Source organism: Phalacrocorax carbo, chromosome 8, assembly GCF_963921805.1.
Source record: "Phalacrocorax carbo chromosome 8, bPhaCar2.1, whole genome shotgun sequence".
Lineage (NCBI taxonomy): Eukaryota > Metazoa > Chordata > Aves > Suliformes > Phalacrocoracidae > Phalacrocorax > Phalacrocorax carbo.
The window spans coordinates 44,705,528-44,723,929 of record NC_087520.1 but is presented as its reverse complement, the minus strand read 5'-3'; the positions used below and the strand labels follow the sequence as shown (position 1 = coordinate 44,723,929).

Below are 18,402 nucleotides of genomic sequence, written 5' to 3'. Positions count from 1 at the left end.
GGCAAGGCCCCCGGTCCCGCTATCCCGACCCCCCGGTGCCCATCACGGCGCTGCCCCCCGACCCCCGGAGCCGCTGCCGGCGCTGCCCCCCGACCCCCGGTGCAGCTCCCGGTGCTCCCTCCGACCCCCGGTGCCGCCCCCGGTGCCGCCCCCGCCCCCCGGAGCCGCTCCCGGTGCCGCCCGCGACCCTCGGTGCAGCTCCCGGTGCTCCCCCCCGACCCCCGGTGCCGGTCCCGGTCCCGGCGGCGCCGCGAGGCCGCGGCACCAGGTGGCAGCATCGTCCCGGCCACCGGCCCCGATACCGGCGGTCCCCGCCGCCCGGGGTGCCGCAGCGGGGTCCGGGGGGTCCGGGCTGCAGCAGGGCTGGAAAGGGCCCCCCTCCCCGGGCAGGGCGGGGAGTGGGGGTGGGGGGGGGGGTCGGGAGCCTCCTCGCTCGCCCGGGGAACCGAGCCCTGGGCCTGGCAAGGGAATACGTGGCATTTCGGTGACACCGGTGGGCTCGGCTGCTGCGGGGACCCCCGCCCGCCCAGCACCGCTCCCCTTCTTGGGAAGAAGAGCCCTTGGTGCCCTGTCGGTGTGGGGCATCGTTCGGAGCATGATGCGAAACAGCGGGCACCGGCACGGCGGTGGGGTGCAAGGCGTGGGAAAAGGCACGTGGGAGGCAGGACATGGGGTGCAGGGTGTCTTCTGTCCCTGCCCAGGAGCTGAGCGGTGGTGGTAGGGCTCTTGGGAATCAGGGCTGGCAGAGGGGACACAGAACCAAGCCATGAGCGGGCACGGGTGACCCACGGCATGGCTGGGCCCTGGCACGGGCAGCGGTGCTCACTTGCCCGTCTGTCTGTCTGGTCCCATCCATCTACCCTGCTCAGTCCTGCCACCCCGCATCAGCGTCACGGCGAGGAGCTGGCCCGGTGGCGCTGGCCGGGCGGTCCTGGCGGCTGCCCGTGACCCTAACGCGCCGCGGCAGCGGGGTGGCCAAGCAGATGTTCCCTGCCACCGGCTCCGTGGTGCGGGGATGCGCGGGTGGCCGACGTGACGGGCGCTGACAAGGCGCCAGTTCCAGGTCGTGGTGCCGGTGCTGCCGGCCACGGGAGCTGCCTGGTGCCCGTGGCATGGCTCTGGCTGCGGCATGGCAGCAGGACCCCTGCACCCACCCCTCGACCTCTGGCCCTGCACTGCCACCCCTTCCCCTCTCCCCCTGCAAACTGGGGCTCCCACCGGGGTGCAGGGACTTGGGGTCCCACAGATGCCGGGTCCAAACAGCACCAGCCAGGCCTACAACGTCCCTTCCTGCACCAGCTCGGAGAAGGGGGCACTGTTTTGGAGGGGCTGACACCCTCTGCTCTCCCCAGGCCAGTGCAAGAGCTGGTTTTGGGACCAGTTGCTCCCACACTGTGTGCGATGGGACCAGTTGTATCTCTAATGCGGGTGCAGTGGGACCAGTTGCGGCCCCAGTGCAGGGCGTGGGGGTTCTGGGCAATGCCCCATCCCCACCGTGCCCAGCAATGGGGAGAGCGAGCAGCCGTGAGCACAGAGCCGAGCAGCGAGGTGCCAAACGCCGGCACAGCAGCCATAAAGCCACTGGAGCTTCAGCTTTTATATGGCAATAAAAGATAATGTCGGCTATAAAGCGCGAGAGCAGGTCCCGGTGTGCTGAGCCACCCTCTGAGCTCCGGGCAGGGGCGAGCTGCTGGGAGCAGCCGAGGGGGAGACACGGAGGTGTGGGCAGCCCCCTGGGGACACCCCAGCAAGGCGATGCCTTGCTCAGGGCAAGCAGGTCGCCGGGTGCCCCAGGGTGAGCTGTGGGCAGGGGGAGGCTGCAGCGGGGCAGGGGATGCTGCGGAGCGGCCGGCGTCGGCGGTGGGGCCGGCGTTACGTCCGACACATTGAAGATGCTACTTTGGGTGGTTGTTGTCGTCTTAATGGTTTTATTGCGTGATGCCGGGGACCGGCCTGGCAGGCCTTAATGAAGGAGATTGATGGCTTAATAGCCTGCAGCCATTACGGGGTAATTGAATGGTTGTGTACATATGATCAGACCGTCAATGCGGACGTGGCTCGCAAGTGAAGCGCCTGGCGGACGAGTGCAGCCCCCTCCCCCTGCACCCCAGAGAGAGACAGCACGGAGGTGGCAAAGCCCATGGCCTTGGGGACACCCGCCGGTCCCCGACGGCTGGGCTGTGCAGGTGTCCTGGGGCCACATTCAGCACCGAGGGGCTGGAGCTCAGCTCCAGGTTCATCCAGTGGCTCCGGGTCACCGAAACCCATCTCCGGCCAGCTCAGCTCCCAGCCTGCGCTCTGGGGCACCGAGACCAGGTGCTTTAACGAGGCTTTTAATTAACAGGTCCCATCTAAAGGGATGAACAGGAGTGGAGGCGGGAGCCATGGGATCCAGTAAGGGTGACAGACCCAAACTGGGGGCTGCGGCTGCCGGCCACCCTCCCTGCAAAAGCTGCCACTGAGGAGAACCCGGCAGAGTCACAGCCGGGTCCCCGCGCCGAGGTGTGAGTCAAACTACTCATTTTAGTGTGTGACAACCAGGTGTTTTACAGTATTTGCTACCTGTGATCATCCATCAAAGCAATCGATAGCGTTCCTGCAGAGTTTTATTAATGATCTTGTCACCGGGCTGGTGCTGGGTGCCTGGGGTTGTCGAGAATGATAGATCATTAAGAGCTTTTGCTGCTATTTATTCTCCAGTGACCTTGTCTCTCTCCATAGTTGCTTGCTTAAGAGTTATGAATGTGAGACATGATAATTTGATATTGATCTATTTGGTAAGTTAAAAAATTTACTGCATCGTTGATGTTTTAACAAAGGATCTGCTCGGTCCCTCCCGCAGACCGGTGCGAGCCGCCGGTGCTCGGCTCCGCACGCCGCGGCGAGGGGGCAATGGGCGCCGTGCTGGTGGGGCCGTGTGCTGTGCCCGCCCAGTGTGGGACGGTGAGGGGTGGCTGCATGAGCCCTGGGGGTCCCTGGGGGCCCTGGGGATCCCCGTCCCAACCCCTTCTGAGCCTGGGGTGCCGAAACCCAGGTGCCGGCACTGCCGTTGGAGACGCTGCCGTGGTGCAGGGATGGCCAGGGCGGGCGCGCGGCTGGACCTGTCCGTGCCGGCGGGGTGGAGTGGGACGGAGGGGCTGCAGCGGAGGAAGCCCGTCCCCATCCATATCCCCTTCCCCTTTCCTGTCCCCTTTGTCCCTGTCCTGCCCGTGCTCTGCCCAGCACCACGTGTCTGCCAGCCTGTGGTACTGTGTCCCCTCCACGTCCCCTCCGTGTCCTCTCCATACTCATTAATTATCCTCCCAGATGTTCGGGGCTCTGCTGACCCTAACAAAGGTATTCAGTGTAATGACTTGTGCTCCCCGTTCCCCTTGCCCTCCCTGGTGCTCCCAGGGTGCCATTGGCTGGCAGGGAAATCTGGGGGTCCTTGTCACCCCCTTGGCATCGGACAGGAGCGGACCACATCCCCCTGCCACGCTGCCTCCCCAGTGGACTGTCCCTGCACTGGGGATGGACCCACTGGTCGGGGAGCTGCCGGGCATGACCGCCATCCCCTCCGGCGTTATGGACCCCCACCGCCGCATGGCCGGCAGCTCACGCGTGAAGTCAAACAGGGACAGAAACCCGTTTCTGAAGGTAAGGTTTATCGATACCGCCTGTCCTCCAGGGCATCGATGACCTTTAGACGTGGGTGCCGGTGTCAGCACACGCACACACACGTACAGGCACAGGAGCACACATGCAGTATAATTCATGCTGCACCTGTTCCCCAGTGCCTCCGACGCCCTGCTCGGCTCTGCCCCCAGCCCATACCGGACCCTGTGCCCACTGTGGTTGCACCCCTCGCCACACCCTGGCCGTGCTGTGTGCTCGCCCCGGCCAAAAACTGAGCCCATCTCCAGCTCCTGCCCGGCCGCACCGCTCCTCCCCCTCTCCCCGGGCTCTCCGCACAATATTCAATGCTTCACGGCTCTCCCATCGCACTGCGGTCACTGCAAGCCCCTGGCAGCCATCCCTGCCCCTTCCTCCCCGCCGTCTCGCCCCCTCTGTTACGGGATGGGTGTCGCAGGTGGAGGAGTGGCCCCCAGCACCGGCCAGGGCGGCGGGGCACCGTCCCGGCGGTGCCGGCACCCCTGCCATCGCCCCACGCCAGGGCCTGGCTGGAGCGGGAGCTGCACCGGGTTGGTAAGCGCAGCCAGTATTTATTTGTGATTTTGTATTTATTCTTTGCTTCTGCCGGGAAATGGGAGGTGGTGCTTGGTGGCGCAGGGGGGTGGATGGCGGACTCTCCCTCAGGATAAACCAAACTCTGGGGAAAGTTGCTGAATCTGTGGGAAATGGCAGCGAGGAGGCAAAATTACCAGGCATCACCACAGCTGGCTGAAGACGGGAGTTTAATCTAAAGAGTGATTTCATCCGGCGATGAGTTGTGTGTGGTCTGAGGCAGAGCTATCGCGGGACCGGGGATGAGCATCCAGAGGCAGACGAAGGCAATACAGGGGAGCCCGGACAGCCCTTCCCACCCAGGCAGAGTGGCTCTGGGGGGCTGGCATCGCACGGCTGAGACCCACCGAGGGCCAGCGGGGTTTGTCTGCCCCAGAGCAGCTGCTGCTGGGACCGGCTCGGGGTGGATGTAGAGGTGTTTGTGGTGTTTGCTTTTCACTTGCCTCCCACCACCTGGGTGGGAGCTAGATAGAGCAACCCTGGCCAGCACGTGCCTGCTGCTGGCACTGGCATGGGGGGCAGTCCTGACCCAGGACCCCCAGAGTGTCATCCCATGCTTCGCTTCTAGACCTAGGACTGCCCCGAGCCTCCTGCAAATGGCTCCTGCATGAGGAAGGTGGCCCTGCAGCTCTGGCTCAGCTCGGCCAAAGAGACCACGTGGGATGAATCCTGCTTTTATCGGACTTTATTCATGGGCCAGACTGCAGTGAGCCCAGTCCTGCCACTGCTAATCACCGCTGGTACCTCGTCAGCGCCGTCGCAGAGGGAGAACGGATGCGGTGGAGGACCAAACACCCCCAGGCTCCCACTCCTGGCCCGAGGCCGTGCTCTAGGCTGGGTAAAAGCGCTGCAGAAGCTCTTTCTTGTTGACTTTTCCCATCTGATTGCGTGGGATCTCCTCCACCACGATCAGCTCTGTCGGGATGGTGTACGGTGCCATGGTGTCCCTGCAACATAGAAGTGCAGTCCGTTACAGCTGAGAGACCGGTGCTTCCAGCCCCTCCATCCTACAGAGCCTGTCCTGAGACCTCACAAACGCCGCCGGACCCAGCGGGGCTTTGCTCCCGGACCCTGCACCTGCAGGCAGCCACCGTGTACAAGCGAGCCGCCCCAGCCGTGGCTCTCAGGCAGCGGGGCCGCAGGCAAGCGGCTCTGGCTGAATGCAGAGCACGCCCTGGCTCTCTCCTAAGGGCTCAACACAGACCATGGGCGACCGGTGGGACTCGGTGGTCGCACTGTTCTGTGGTCACATATTTCTGTGCTGCAGAAGAAGGGGGCTGGAGAGCAGCCCCTCTGCAGGACAAGCTGTCCTGAGGGCACCCACAGCCCTAACTGCCCTGAGCAGCCCCACCTGGGACACCCACCCATGCCCCAGGAGCCTGCTTAGGCTCAGCCCTGGGCCCCAGCCTCCTCCTGAGCTGTGCTGTGGGGTACCTGCTCCCAGCCTGTCTCTGCAGGGAGCTGTGCTGCCATCAGCTCATCGCTGGAGGGACCCCTCAGAGGCGCAGAGCTCACCTCCAGCTCCATCCTTGGCCCCTTTTCCTGGGAGGACTTTGGCCCCACGCTGTAGCTCATCTCTGGCCCTGTTTTGCCCCTGCCTGTGCTCCCCGTTTGCTCCCTGGACCTGGCTCATCACTTGCTGTGTTTTGGGCTGGTGATAGACCCTGTTACCGGTACCTGGCTTCAGCCCCAGCAGTGAGGGCCTTGCCTGCGCTGGGTGGTCCTCGGATGCCAGCCCTGCCACGCAGCACCCGTGAATGCAGTGCCACCCACCCACCCCTTGGGAAGGGGCGCAGAGAGCCTTTGGCAAGCGAGCCGGAGCAGAGCCCCTGACGCGGCCTCATCGACCCCCCTCGTTAGAGACGGCACGGGAAAACAGCGCAGCGGCGTGATGGGTGCTGAACCCCCACGTGCTGGTGCCCGTCCCCAAGGACCGAGACCGCAGGTGAGCCACCACCCCGGCGCGCCGGCGACTTGCCAGTGACTCGCGGGTGACTCGCAGCCGTGTGCTCCGACCCATGGCGGGGGGGTCTTCCCGCTGCGGGAGGGAGCCTGAGCGCCGGGTATCGTCCCCGTGCCCTCTGCAAAGCGCAGAGGGGGGGTTCTCCTGCCTTCTGCTGCCTGTGTGTCACCAACCTGGGGCCGCGCCCAGCTCCAGCAGCGTCCTGGCACTGACTCTAATGCGAGATGCCAAGTCTGCTGAGCCCTTCAACCATCGCCTGGCCCTCCTCCTCCTCCCCCCCCGCCCGCCACCAGCACCCCCTGCCATATGGATGCCTCTAACTTGGGATGGCGCCTGTCGCCGGGAAGCACGATTGGAGGCGAAAACCGCAAAATGAATCACTCTGAAGAGGGACATGTGTCTCCTGCCAGGGAGTGCGAGAAAAAGGGCCAAACGAATGTAAATGACATAAAAACTAAAGGGGAGCGACAGGGCGAGAGGCAGACGGGGGAGCCGGAGCCGTGCCTGGAGCCAGAGCTGGGCAGGGAGCAGCAGCCCCGGAGCAGCCCGGGTGGGTGGTCGGCCCCTCCAACCCTCTGGGGGCTTTTGTTTCAAGGGCTCCTGCCCTTGGTCTGCGCGGGCAGAGCAGCATCGCGTCTGTGCACGGAGCCGGGGACGGCGACGGGAAGAGACGGGCAGGGACAAAGGGGGGCAGGCAGGGGCTGCAGCCCCCTGCCCTGTGCCAGGGACCCCCAGAGCAACACCTGGGTGACCCGCAAAGTGCACGTGGGTGGCCGAAGAAGGGATCTGAGGGGTCACCGATGTGACAGCGTGGTGACTATCTCCCTTCCCTGTTCTCCATCACTCCTGCCCCGTGCTGAGGCCATGAAGGGTGCTGGATGGAGAACCCCGGAGCGCCAGGCCCCGAACCGACCAGGACAGGCTGAGCCTGGCCAGGAAGGGGCACCTCAGCTTGCAAGAGGACGTTGGTAAAATCAAGCACAAGCTGCTGGTGGCCATGGGCTGCCCTGGGAGGAGCAGGAGTCCCAGATGACCAGCGGCCAGAGGGTTAATGTGTGCACAGCAGCAGGAGGGACACCCTGGCGTGGTCTTGGCCCCTCTGCCTGAGCAGCAACCTGGTGTGGGTTTGGTTTCTTTGTTTGCTTCTCTTCCCCCACTACGTAACTGTTTAATCAGAGCAGCAGCCGGCCAGCTAGCGTCTTCCTTGCATTTGCTAAATCGCAGTTCCCCCAACTGTGATTTTTGCAGATCCAGGGGAAATCTTTAATTGGCTGCTGCGCAGCCCCTGATGGAACAAGTGCTCCTGCCGCTTACAAAATAGCGCCAGCCTCGCCAAAAATATCCGCAGCCTGAAGGAGGGAGTTGCCAGGAAAAGAAAGAATCTGCTATTAAATATTTTGCTAATGGAATATTAGCGATAAACCTGGTGGTTCTGCTTCCTGGCTCCCGCCTGCTCCCGCTCCCACGGCTGGTGCCCGAAGCCTCGGCACTGGCCGCTCTCTGACCGATCTGAACGGGGAGGCGCAGGTTTCCACGCTGAAACCTTGCAGGATGGCAGGCAGCCACGCTGTGCCGTGCTCTCCAGAAAGGCACGGATCACTGGTACCGAGCAAGGTCCATGAGCTCTGGTGTGCCCCACCTCTCCAGACCCCAGGGGAGACGTCTCCGGGGTTAACTGGGGACTGGGCTGGGCCGGCTTCCAGCAGGTAGGAAGGTCAGCAAAGAGTAATTGCAGCAGCGCTGGGGAAAAGCTGAGCAAATGTTCTTGCTGCTGAGGCAATGGGAAGCTCTCCCTGCCCTGGTGCTGGCTCTGTGCTTTCTGCCAGCGGCTGCGCTCAGGGCTGCGGGGTAAGAGCCACTTGGCCGCACCGTGCAGGTCATCTATGAAAGGCACTTTCGGGGCGAGACGCCCATTTATTTCCATTAATTCACATGCTCGGTGACTTCTTGGTTGGAGCTGTGGTTTTTTTCTCCATCCCCAGAGCCTGAGGCACAACGTTGCTCGTGGCCACCCCTTCACCCCTCCTCTGGCCTGTCCCTAATGAGGGTGCTGCAGGCTTTGAGCCTGCTCTCCCCCGTGCTGTGCTACTCGCCGTGCACCGCCCCGTGGCACCTTACCTGGCCCAGTCCTTCAGGTCCTTCACAGAGAGCATCTTGCCCTTGCGCAGCTGCACGACAGCACTGACCCGCTGGCCCCAGACCACGTCCGGCGGCCCGATCACAGCCACGTCTGCAGAGAGAGCAGAGGGCTCGGCCTGAGAAACGCCAGCGATTTCTGGGGTGAGGAGTGGGGTTGAAGAGGGGCTCAGCACCGCCAGTAAGGTGCCAGCAGCAGTGGGGTGCAGGGAAGAGCAGTATGTGGAGGAAGATGCCCTGGGATGTTAGTACAGGAGAACAGCGGGACTTCTGTGCTGACAGAATTTCCAAGAACAGAGCTTTTCACCAAGGAAAAGGCAGAAAGCCTCACGGTTTGAGTAATTTAGAGTCAGTGGGGAAGAATGTGATGCAGAGTGGCGTGAAGCTGGGGCACTGCTTCCATCCCCTCGTACAGGGTCACGCACAAGGGCAGGACAGATTTCATTATAGCCTCATTTCCAAAATCAGATGAGAGCGGCTGCTGACTCGGCACTTGTCTGCAGGCGTCACGGCTTCGGCCCTGGGAGACAAGTAACGGCGGGCTTTAAATGCAGCCTGCCCTTCGCTCGGACCCAGCCTCGCTCATGGGAAGGCTGGGAAAGAGCCTCCCGGCACGAGCCCTCGGGCAGCCTCGCGTCTGCAGCCGCCGAGCCAGGGCTGTCGCTAGGGCCAGGCTCCCACGCGCCGTCCCTTCTCGGCACGGCGGGGGACCAGGGAAGAGCAGCGTACCTGTGATGTGCGGGTGCGCGAGCAGATGACGCTCCACCTCCAGAGCGCTGATTTTGAACCCCCCGTTTTTGATGATGTCTACCGAGGTGCGGCCCTTGATCCAGTAAACGCCGTCTTTGTACACTGCCGTGTCTCCTGAAAAGTAAAGCGGGCTCTGTCAGAGGCTGTCCCTTTGCTTCTCCTCCGCCTTTCCCAACACGCGAATGTGACACTCGGGTGATGCGCTGAGCCCGGCTCACGGTACGGACATGTGGGGAGAGCCACGCTCAGCGTCACAAGCATCTCTGCAGAGACCGCAGGGATGGGGTGCCAGCCTTCCCCACACGCCAGCCTGCTCCCGGGGTCACGCAGAGGGGAGAGAGAGCCATTGCTTTTCTATGGAGGGAAAGGGAAAAAACAAGGCTGTGCACCCAGAAGCCCTTTACTATGGACGCAATGAAAACAGGAGCCATTGCTGCAGGTCAAGATGTTCACTGGAGCACTCTCGACATGGACCACAAGGCAAACAGGCTGCAGCTCAGCCCTTTCCTTGCCTTCCTGGCAAAGAACTCGCTTGTCCTGTCCCGGTAGGATGCGACTCCTCGCCCCATCACCGGGGCTGCTCAGCCCCCATCACATGGTCCCCAGCCTCCGCTTGCTCGTGCCGGCAATGAGACACCCGCCTCCAGCAGCCTGCAAAAGCCATGGCGGATCTTTCCCAGCAGCTCCAGCGCTGTGTGCGCGCCCCGACCGCAGCCACCAGCCCCTGCCATCCCCCGGAGCAGCCCTTGCTCTGGGGACTTCCAGCTCTCAATGCTGCTGCTCGTGAGGGGGGCTTTCCTCCGCTCCTGCCTGGCTGCTACTAATAAAAAAAGATGGGGGATGATGTCGGGAAGACAAGACTGTCCTAAGCAACACGTTGGATCCGACCTGTCCTTTCTGCAGAGGGAGGAGGCGTGTGGCAGGTGTGATCCCGTAATTAGCTGCTCACGCTGAGGCTGGGAAGATTGAGGAGAGAGGTCATGTCAGCACAACCTGGCTAAATGCTTAACAAGCTGGTGTACTTTGATAGCTACTTAAGATGATTACTCACATCCTGCTAATAGAGCCTTTGCCAACCGGTGGGTGAGGCGGGGGGGGGGCTCGGGACCTCACATTTCCATTTCAGAGCCTTGATGGCAGCACCAGGGGGGCCCTTAGCTCTCCCCCCTCTGCACGTCAGTCTCCGTCCTCTCCTTAATGATACGTGCTGCCATTGTGTCCACACACCCGGCCCGCTCCCCGCTGTGGCTTCGCTCGCAGACCTCATTTCACTGCCGGCTGGAAAGCTCAAACAGGGAGATGAGACGGAGATTGGCAGCAGGAAAAAGCAGCTTCCAACAAAACAGGGTGAACTGGCACTGCTGGGGCTGCGGGAGTTCCCACGCTCGCTTGCCTTGCCCTGTGCCCGGGCGTGTGTCCCAGATCTGGGGAACGAGGACAGCCCAGGGTCCTGGACCGCAGCATCCCTGGGCCAGGGCCCCGCTGAGCCAGGAGGACCTGCTAAACCTCTGTTTTGGGTGAAAGCTGTGTAAGGAGCACGTGGGCTCTGGTACGGGTCGAGACCTGGGGACTCGAGTGGCCCAAGGAATTGCCTTCCTACTGCCAAGGACCGCATAGATCCCTGTCCTCTCCTTCAGAGATGAAGTCCCCTCTCCTCCGGGGGACTCCCAGTGTCACCCCGCAGAGGTGAGCACACCCCACCGTTCGTACAGCTGAACCCCACCTCGCTCCCCTCCTTCCCAGTGCTCCTCCTGCCCCCCGCTGCCCTCCAGTGCTGCTTTGCAGCGCTCCCAGCACACTGCACAGCCCAGGTACCTTAGGACACGTCCTCCGGCTACGCAGCTTTACAGAAAAAACCCCCGTTTCCAGCTCACCTCTGGCACGCCACGGGGTTTGTGTGTGGTGTGTGCAAAGGCAGCGAAAGCCCAGAGATTTATGGTGTCAAAGCAATGAAATATCAGAATCAGTTCTGAAATTTGGTCTGTTCCCCAGAAGAGCTGTGTCCCCGCTCAGCTGGCAGGTGCCAAAATCCTGAGCAGCTCATCTTGCTCAGTTCAGCCAGGGAATGATTAATTGTTCCTGTATTTGCCTGCCTGCCTGTTGGCACGCTCCTGGATGTTGAAGGCTGTCTGGAATATTTTAAAGTTGTGGGAGAGTTTTAAACTTGGGCTCTCTGGGTGTTTGGCTGCTCGGGGTTGAAAGGAATTCATGACTGCTGTGATAAACTACCTTCTACACCCGGTATCACTGTGGCATGTGTGACTGACACGGGGCTGGAGAGCAAACATTAATTAAAACGTGGCACTGGGGGACCAGAGAGCCACGAGCTTTCGGCAGGGAGATCAGGAGCCGCTTATTCATACTGAGAAGACAGTGAGAGGAGAGGGAATTCAGACCTCGTTCAATGACACGCAGTTCCCATGTTGCTCTTCAGGATTCAAGCATACAAAAGCTGCCACATTTGCATTTTCCCCTGCTCTGTGATGGGGAGAACGGTCCCAGGGATAGGTCCAAGGGACGGTTGGGTCCATGAGACAGACCTGCGTGGGGGCAGGAGATTTCTCTGCACCAAGGTCTCCCAGCATGAAAGCTGAAGGACTCTGAGCCTCCCCGGATGACTCGCTCCCCTTATCTCTCCTTACAATGAGCAAGGACTGAATTCACATCCCTGCGTGCCCTTGAGTTTGTCGGGGAGGCATCAGCCACGGCTGATTTCTCTGGAGCCTGTTAGCAAAACAAACTGCAAGGGCAGAGCCTGTCACCGGGGTCTTGTCTCTGACCCGCTCCCTCTCCCCGTGCACGGGGCCTGGGCAGAGCGGGACACACAAGACCCAGCAACGCCTGGCCTTAGATCCCATTTTGCAGCAAGGGAAGTCTCTGTGCCTTGCTTACAGCAGCAGGATTTCAGGGCACACCTGTACCATAACAAAACACCCAAGCTGGCAGCAGCCTGAGCTCCCAGCGCCGTGTGGCGTACCCATCCCGGCCCCACAAGCCGTGCCGAGGCGATGCGGGTGCTGCGCTGGAGCCTGGCGCTGGAGCAGGCTCGTTCGGCTGGGCACGGTGCCTGGCCGGCTCAGCTGGGCGGCAGCTGGAGCCAGGCTGGCTGATGGCAAGCCCTCGTGACCATCCCTGCACGGCCATGGCCAGCATCCCTGCATAGCCACGGCCAGCACCCCTGCATAGCCATGGCCAGCACCCCTGCATAGCCATGGCCAGCATCCCTGCATAACCATCACCAGCATCCCTGCATAACCATCACCAGCATCCCTGCATAGCCACGGCCAGCATCCCTGCATGGCCATGGCCAACATCCCTGCATGGCATGGCCAACATCCCTGCATAGCCACGGCCAGCATCCCTGCATGGCCATGGCCAACATCCCTGCATGGCCATGGCCAACATCCCTGCATAGCCACGGCCAGCATCCCTGCATAACCATCACCAGCATCCCTGCATAACCATCACCAGCATCCCTGCATGGCCACGGCCAGCATCCCTGCATGGCCATGGCCAACATCCCTGCATGGCCATGGCCAACATCCCTGCATAGCCACGGCCAGCATCCCTGCATAGCCATGGCCAGCATCCCTGCATAGCCATGGCCAGCATCCCTGCATGGCCACGGCCAGCATCCCTGCACGGCCACGGCCAGCATCCCTGCATGGCCACGGCCAGCATCCCTGCACGGCCACGGCCAGCATCCCTGCATAGCCATGGCCAACATCCCTGCATAGGCATGGCCAGCATCCCTGCATAACCATCGCCAGCATCCCTGCATGGCCATGGCCAACATCCCTGCATAGCCATGGCCAGCATCCCTGCATAACCATCGCCAGCATCCCTGCATAACCATCGCCAGCATCCCTGCATGGCCACGGCCAGCATCCCTGCATAGCCACGGCCAGCATCCCTGCATGGCCATGGCCAGCATCCCTGCATGGCCACGGCCAGCATCCCTGCATGGCCATGGCCAGCATCCCTGCATAGCCATCGCAAATGTCCCTGCATAGCCATCGTGAGTGTCACTGCACGGCCAGCCCCTGCCTTCGCGGCTCTGGCAGGAGCATGGGCAATGTCTGCTCACACCTGCCCGTGGAGATGTGCCCCGCGCTCAAAGAAGTGCTGCTGCCAACTGCGAAATGTGCTTTTTGAAGGAGCCATGCTCCCTGGGCTGTCGCACTCCCAGATGTTCTCCACAAAGCCAGGGGCAGGAGGAAGAGTCATTTCAGATTGGGCAGGGAGAGGGAGGAGAGACCCCCTCCTCACCACTCACCTTCCAGCCCCGTGCTCCCATTGCTGCTTCTCGCATGGATCCCTTCAGCCCCGTCACCAGCACGGCAAGGCGGGTGGTTAGCATTATTATTGTGATTATTGTGAGCTTCTGAGACGAGCTCTGTAATTTCCCCGTCTCTTTCTTTCCGTCTCCCCTCTCCCGTAAGCCGAGCATCAGGGTCTTGCTGTCACTTCCCGTGCTGACACGACGGAGCACGCTCCGGGGGACCGGCATCCGCCGAGGACAGCCACGTTACCCTCTGCCCCGCGCCATCTGCTACCAGCCGAGCACATCAAGACGGCGTGTGCGCCGGCACATCCAGCGCAGCAAAGCGCTCGCTGCCTCCCAGGCCAGCGGGGATTTCCTGGGCCAGTGAGACTAGTTAAAAGGATGCTGTCGTTTGCTTAATGACTCTCCCCCACATGCTGCCGTTAAACAGTGCTAAGAGCATCATTTCCAAACCTGGCACTGCGCCGAGGGCCCGTGGCAAGGGTTGTGCCCTCCTCCCCTGGGCTCTCGACGTGGGTCCCTGTGCCTGGTGGTGCATGAGCCCACCCAGCCCCTGCAGGCAGCCCCGCTGCCGCCGCTGTGCTCCATCCACCCCGGCTGCCCTGGCTTTTTCTGCTCCGTTATGCAGGCTGCTACCTCCAGCGGGCTGCAGACCACGGCGCTCCTCGCCCAGCAGCCTCCGAGCGCTTTGCCAGTGCCGGCACCTCCTCCCCGGCTGGCAGGGGCAAGAGAGGCGACGGGGGCGGATTTCTGAGCAGGGAACAGAACTGCCCCCCATGGGATGACACCACTTTCCAAACCACGTTTGGAAGAGGAGCCCAGCCAGCCCAAAGATACCAGAGTCCTCCTGCCTACTCTGGTTTCAGGAGGACTGACGTGAGCTCGCAGCAGTGAGACAATCTCAGCTTGGGAATGGTGAACCCCAATAGCACCCCATCACCCCTCCGTCCTCACTCCCAAAGCCTTTCCCTCCCTCCTCCTGCTGGCACAGGAATCGCCCAGGCAGCACAAAGCAGCAGGGCCAGGACAGCCGTGCCCGTGCTCAGATGCTTCCCACAGCAAGGAGCCAGAAACAGTATTTCCCTCCTCGCAGCCAGCTGCGCAGGGCAGGGGATTTTGGCTGATGAGAAGATTATGGTCTCTGACACCACATCTCCGCCTCCGCTTGCCCGGGCCACCTCCGACCAGGCTCCTTTCATCAGACAAAGCAGCCAGCGGCAGAAGCCTCCGTCACACGTGGCTCAGCTCCGGTGCTGCGGTGCAGCTGATGCTGGCGAGGCCGTGGGATTATTGTTTCCCTGACAGCAGCCGTCACCGCTATCTTTGGATTTGTTTCAAGATGCTCAGTGGGCATCTGTTCTGCGAAATGTTAAAGGCTCTGCTGAGCTGCATACTGAACAGGCTCCTGCGCTGGTTGAGCTGGGGGTGGGCTGCACTTTGCCGGAGTTTCAGACAATTTATATATCTATGTGTGTGTGTATATATAAACTCATAGAATCATAGAATGGTTTGGGTTGGAAGGGACCTTAAAGATCATCTAGTTCCAGCCCCCTGCCATGGGCAGAGGCACCTTCAGGTTGCTCAAAGCTTCATCCAACATGGTCTTTTATATCTATATCTATATCTATATCTATATCTATATCTATATCTATATCTATATCTATATCTATATCTATATCTATATCTATATCTATATCTAGCCATAGCCATAGCCATAGCCATAGCCATAGCCGTATCTACATGTCTTTTATATATCTATTTTATATATCTTTTTTATATTTTGATATATATATTTTATATATCTATTTATATACCTTTTCAAGGTTACTTTTGCTTTAAAAATGAGGCTTTTTGGTAAGATCTGTTTAGAGGGAAGGGTTGTCTATAGCTAGTTACTGGGCAATGGCTGCTGGACTGTGGATGCACACCTTGCCCAGATGAACTCTAAGAAGCAGACACGCTGCAATGCCGAGCCTATTTCCAAACTCAAACCGCAGAGATTTGTGCAATGAGGCTCTTCAAGTTGCAAAATACTTGTTGCAAAGATGAAAGGGCCCTTGTGATTCCGCCACTATGGCCTTTGGTTCGTGCCCCTCCTTCGCGTAGCCGAGAGATCTCCCAGCGACGGACACGGTGCCCGAGCCACTTTCCCAGGACGTGCTGAACAAGAGCCTCTTTGCTCCCAAGAGCAGAGCTTACAGGAGCAAACCCTCCCTGGAGCTCCTGTACCAACACCCTCACCCATGGGACAGCTTGCTCCTGGCAAGCATTGCAACGTTTCTACATCAAAGGTGTCATGAGCAAACATTTGTACCAGCCACTGACCAAGAGAACACTTTGGCTGGAGAAATGAAACGCTGAGCAGCTTGGAGAAGCTCTGAGAGAGCAGAAGTGCACAGGAAAGAATGAGACTTTTCAGGTAAATCACGAGGAACAGTGACTTCAGTCCAGTCTAGATGCAGAACCGGGACTGTCTTAGGATCTGCTGGAAAAACCCAGCGAACAGTGAAGTGTTGCCCTCGTAATGGGTCTGGCCCACTGGGCTTCATTAAGCAAAGATCTCAGCCCTGCAAACGGGTGCTGAGGAGAGGGCGGCACCCAGGAGGAGCCCACCACCCCAGCCGCAGCCCGTGCCGCCCCGACATCCCTGCTCACCGGGGACAGGTGTCACTCGGCTGCCTGGAAGGACGGCGAGATGAAAGCTTGTTTGGTAACACGTGTCGCCAGCTTTGCGGCAATGACAGTGTCAGCTGCGCCGCGACGTGCGAGCTTCAGCTGCGGCTCTGCGGGCTGAAAACTGGCACGCCGAGGCGACGCGAGAGCAACGCGGCACCACACTGACTTGCAAATTGTCACACGGCCTTTCCTGGCTTCTGGCAGGTTTTTCACCAGCCCCACATTTACACACCTATTCCTTTGCGTTTAAAGCTCCCCAGAAGAGAAGCGCCAGGCGCCTCCCGAGCGGCTCGCCGTGCCGCCCCAGCAGGTGGGAGGCAGGAGAGCACAGGCGCCCGAGGACGCGTGCTGCAAGGTTTGCAAACCGAAGCCACGCAGGCGACCAACACCACAGAGAGCCTGGCCTGGGAGCGTCAGACCGGGTGGATTTTGCTGTTTGCAGCTGCAATGCAAAAGACTCGCTCAGGTCCTCCCTGGCTGCGTTGCTGGGCAGGATTGAAGCTGGGCAGAGCTGGCACTGGTAATGCTTGGCACGGCAGCATTCGTGCACATCAGCAGCAGGGAAGGGATGCCAGTGACCTGGACTTGAGTCCAGCCCCAAGCACAGCCTTTCCCTGGGTCCCGCTCAGGCACTGGCAGCGTGGTGAGGACAGCCTGGGCTCAGGCCAGGTCCAGCCTTCACAGGGGCGCTTGCAGAAGACGAGGCCAGAAGCAGAAGCGTACGAATGCTTTGCTGGAAGCACACGGGAGGCATTAGGAGAAGCATCGTGCGCAGTGTGGTGTCAGAGGAGAAAGCCTCAGCCCTGGACACTCATGACTCTGTCTCCCCAGGGGATCCCACGGCAGAAGGGTCCGCAAAGGTCCCTGCCACTCTTGTTCACAATTACATGGCGCTTTTGCAGACCATGGTGCTTTTGCTGCGCAGACCAAGCACGGCACAGCAGAAAATAACAGGAGACAGCAAAACATCCCTTGGAAAGGGAATCCATTTTGTTGAGAATGAAAAAATGGATTATTTTTTACCCTCCTGCCATTGTGGCAGCTAATGTTCTCATGGGGAGCTCCAGTGTCTTGATCAGATGCTACAAAACATCCCCCGGCGTGGGGCACAGCCCTTGCCCCGGGTAAATGGTGCTCTCAGGCAAGGCTGGGCTCGGCATGCTGCCTTCATCCGCCCCACGGTACTGCCTAAGTGATTTGTTCCTGGTGGAAAGTGCTTGCTGACCCAGCAGGCTGGAGCTGCTTATTTAACAGCTTCCTGGCTGCTGGAGTGGCTTTTCCAGGTTTCAGAAGTGCCTGCAATAAAACATGAAGGTGAGGAGCCCGGGGGGGGCAAGCCGGGTCTCCAGGGCTGGAGCGGCACAGGGAATGCTGGTGGGCTCTTCCCTGCCAGCAGCAGAATGTGGTTTGAGTGCTTTCTAATATTAATTAGACCTTTTGATGTTAACGAATCATTCCAGATTTTGCAAATTAAGTCTCAGCTTTCAAATGCTTCATGCAGCGTTCCTCAGAGAGCTGGGCTGGAGAGCGGGGACGTCTTGCAGCCACTCTTCCAGCAGACACTGACCCGCAGGGGCACAGAAGAGACCCGTGTGGCTGCTCCTTTGGGGACAGTCCCCGTGGACAGGGCAGGGTGGCAGGGGACAGCCAGCAGACCTCCCTCAGCATGCTCTGCAGGGCCCCGTCGATGGCCCAGCCTGGATGATCCCTGAGAAAGCATTTTGATCGGTCACCTCCCCTGCCACAGCACGCGTCCTGGCCCGCAGCCGTGCCCCCAGCCTGGCCCTGCTGTTACAGGGGCTGGGGCTGGACCAGCCCCACAACCACCACGAGAAATCGCCACTGGCCGCTCCAGCTGCGCCGAGCGAAACAGCCCCAAGCCACCCCTGTTCCCTCTGCCGGGCAGCTGCTGGCAGGCTGTCAGGGGGCGGCCGGGGCAGCAGGGTGCTGCTCCCCACCCAAACCAGAGCCTGGGCTCCTCCTGCCCTGCCGGCACGGCTGCGGTCGGTGCCACCGGCTGCACCGAGCTCCCGGCCCTGCTGCGACGCTGCCGATGCTCCGCTCCTGCCGGCCTCAACGCCTGCTCTTCTGGGAGCCTTTAAGCTCTTTTTTCCCCCACCCTGAACTCCAGGAGGGATCCCCTGCTGTCAGCTGCTCTCCTGGCATGACGATCCCTCACTTCCAGAGATAAGAGGCAGAGCGAGGCGCTCACCCTCCTGGATTCCTCTGCACTCACCCTACCTGGGGAATTTCCCCTCTCACCAAATGAGCATGTCGGGGGGACCAGCAGGCTCCCAGCTGGCAGACCCCTGGGAAGCTTGCAGGGAGGCAGTTGGAATAATCAGTCTTTGCCCTTCTCCGGTGCCTT

General features: G+C 60.8%; 1 protein-coding gene across 3 annotated transcripts in view; it reads right to left on the bottom strand.

Annotated features, from left to right (window-relative positions):
* Positions 1-4,893: 4,893 nt before the first annotated feature.
* Positions 4,894-18,402, bottom strand: part of ACSF3 (acyl-CoA synthetase family member 3) — a 66,719-nt gene continuing 53,210 nt past the window's right edge. For all 3 annotated transcript variants that reach the window (XM_064459783.1, XM_064459784.1, XM_064459781.1), the window contains exons 8-10: positions 9,053-9,187; positions 8,306-8,417; positions 4,894-5,171 (exon numbers count right to left, since the gene is read on the bottom strand). In XM_064459783.1, the coding sequence (XP_064315853.1) occupies positions 5,054-5,171; positions 8,306-8,417; positions 9,053-9,187 (365 nt within the window). In that variant the 3' untranslated portion in view covers positions 4,894-5,053. The remainder of the gene's footprint in view (positions 5,172-8,305; positions 8,418-9,052; positions 9,188-18,402) is intronic.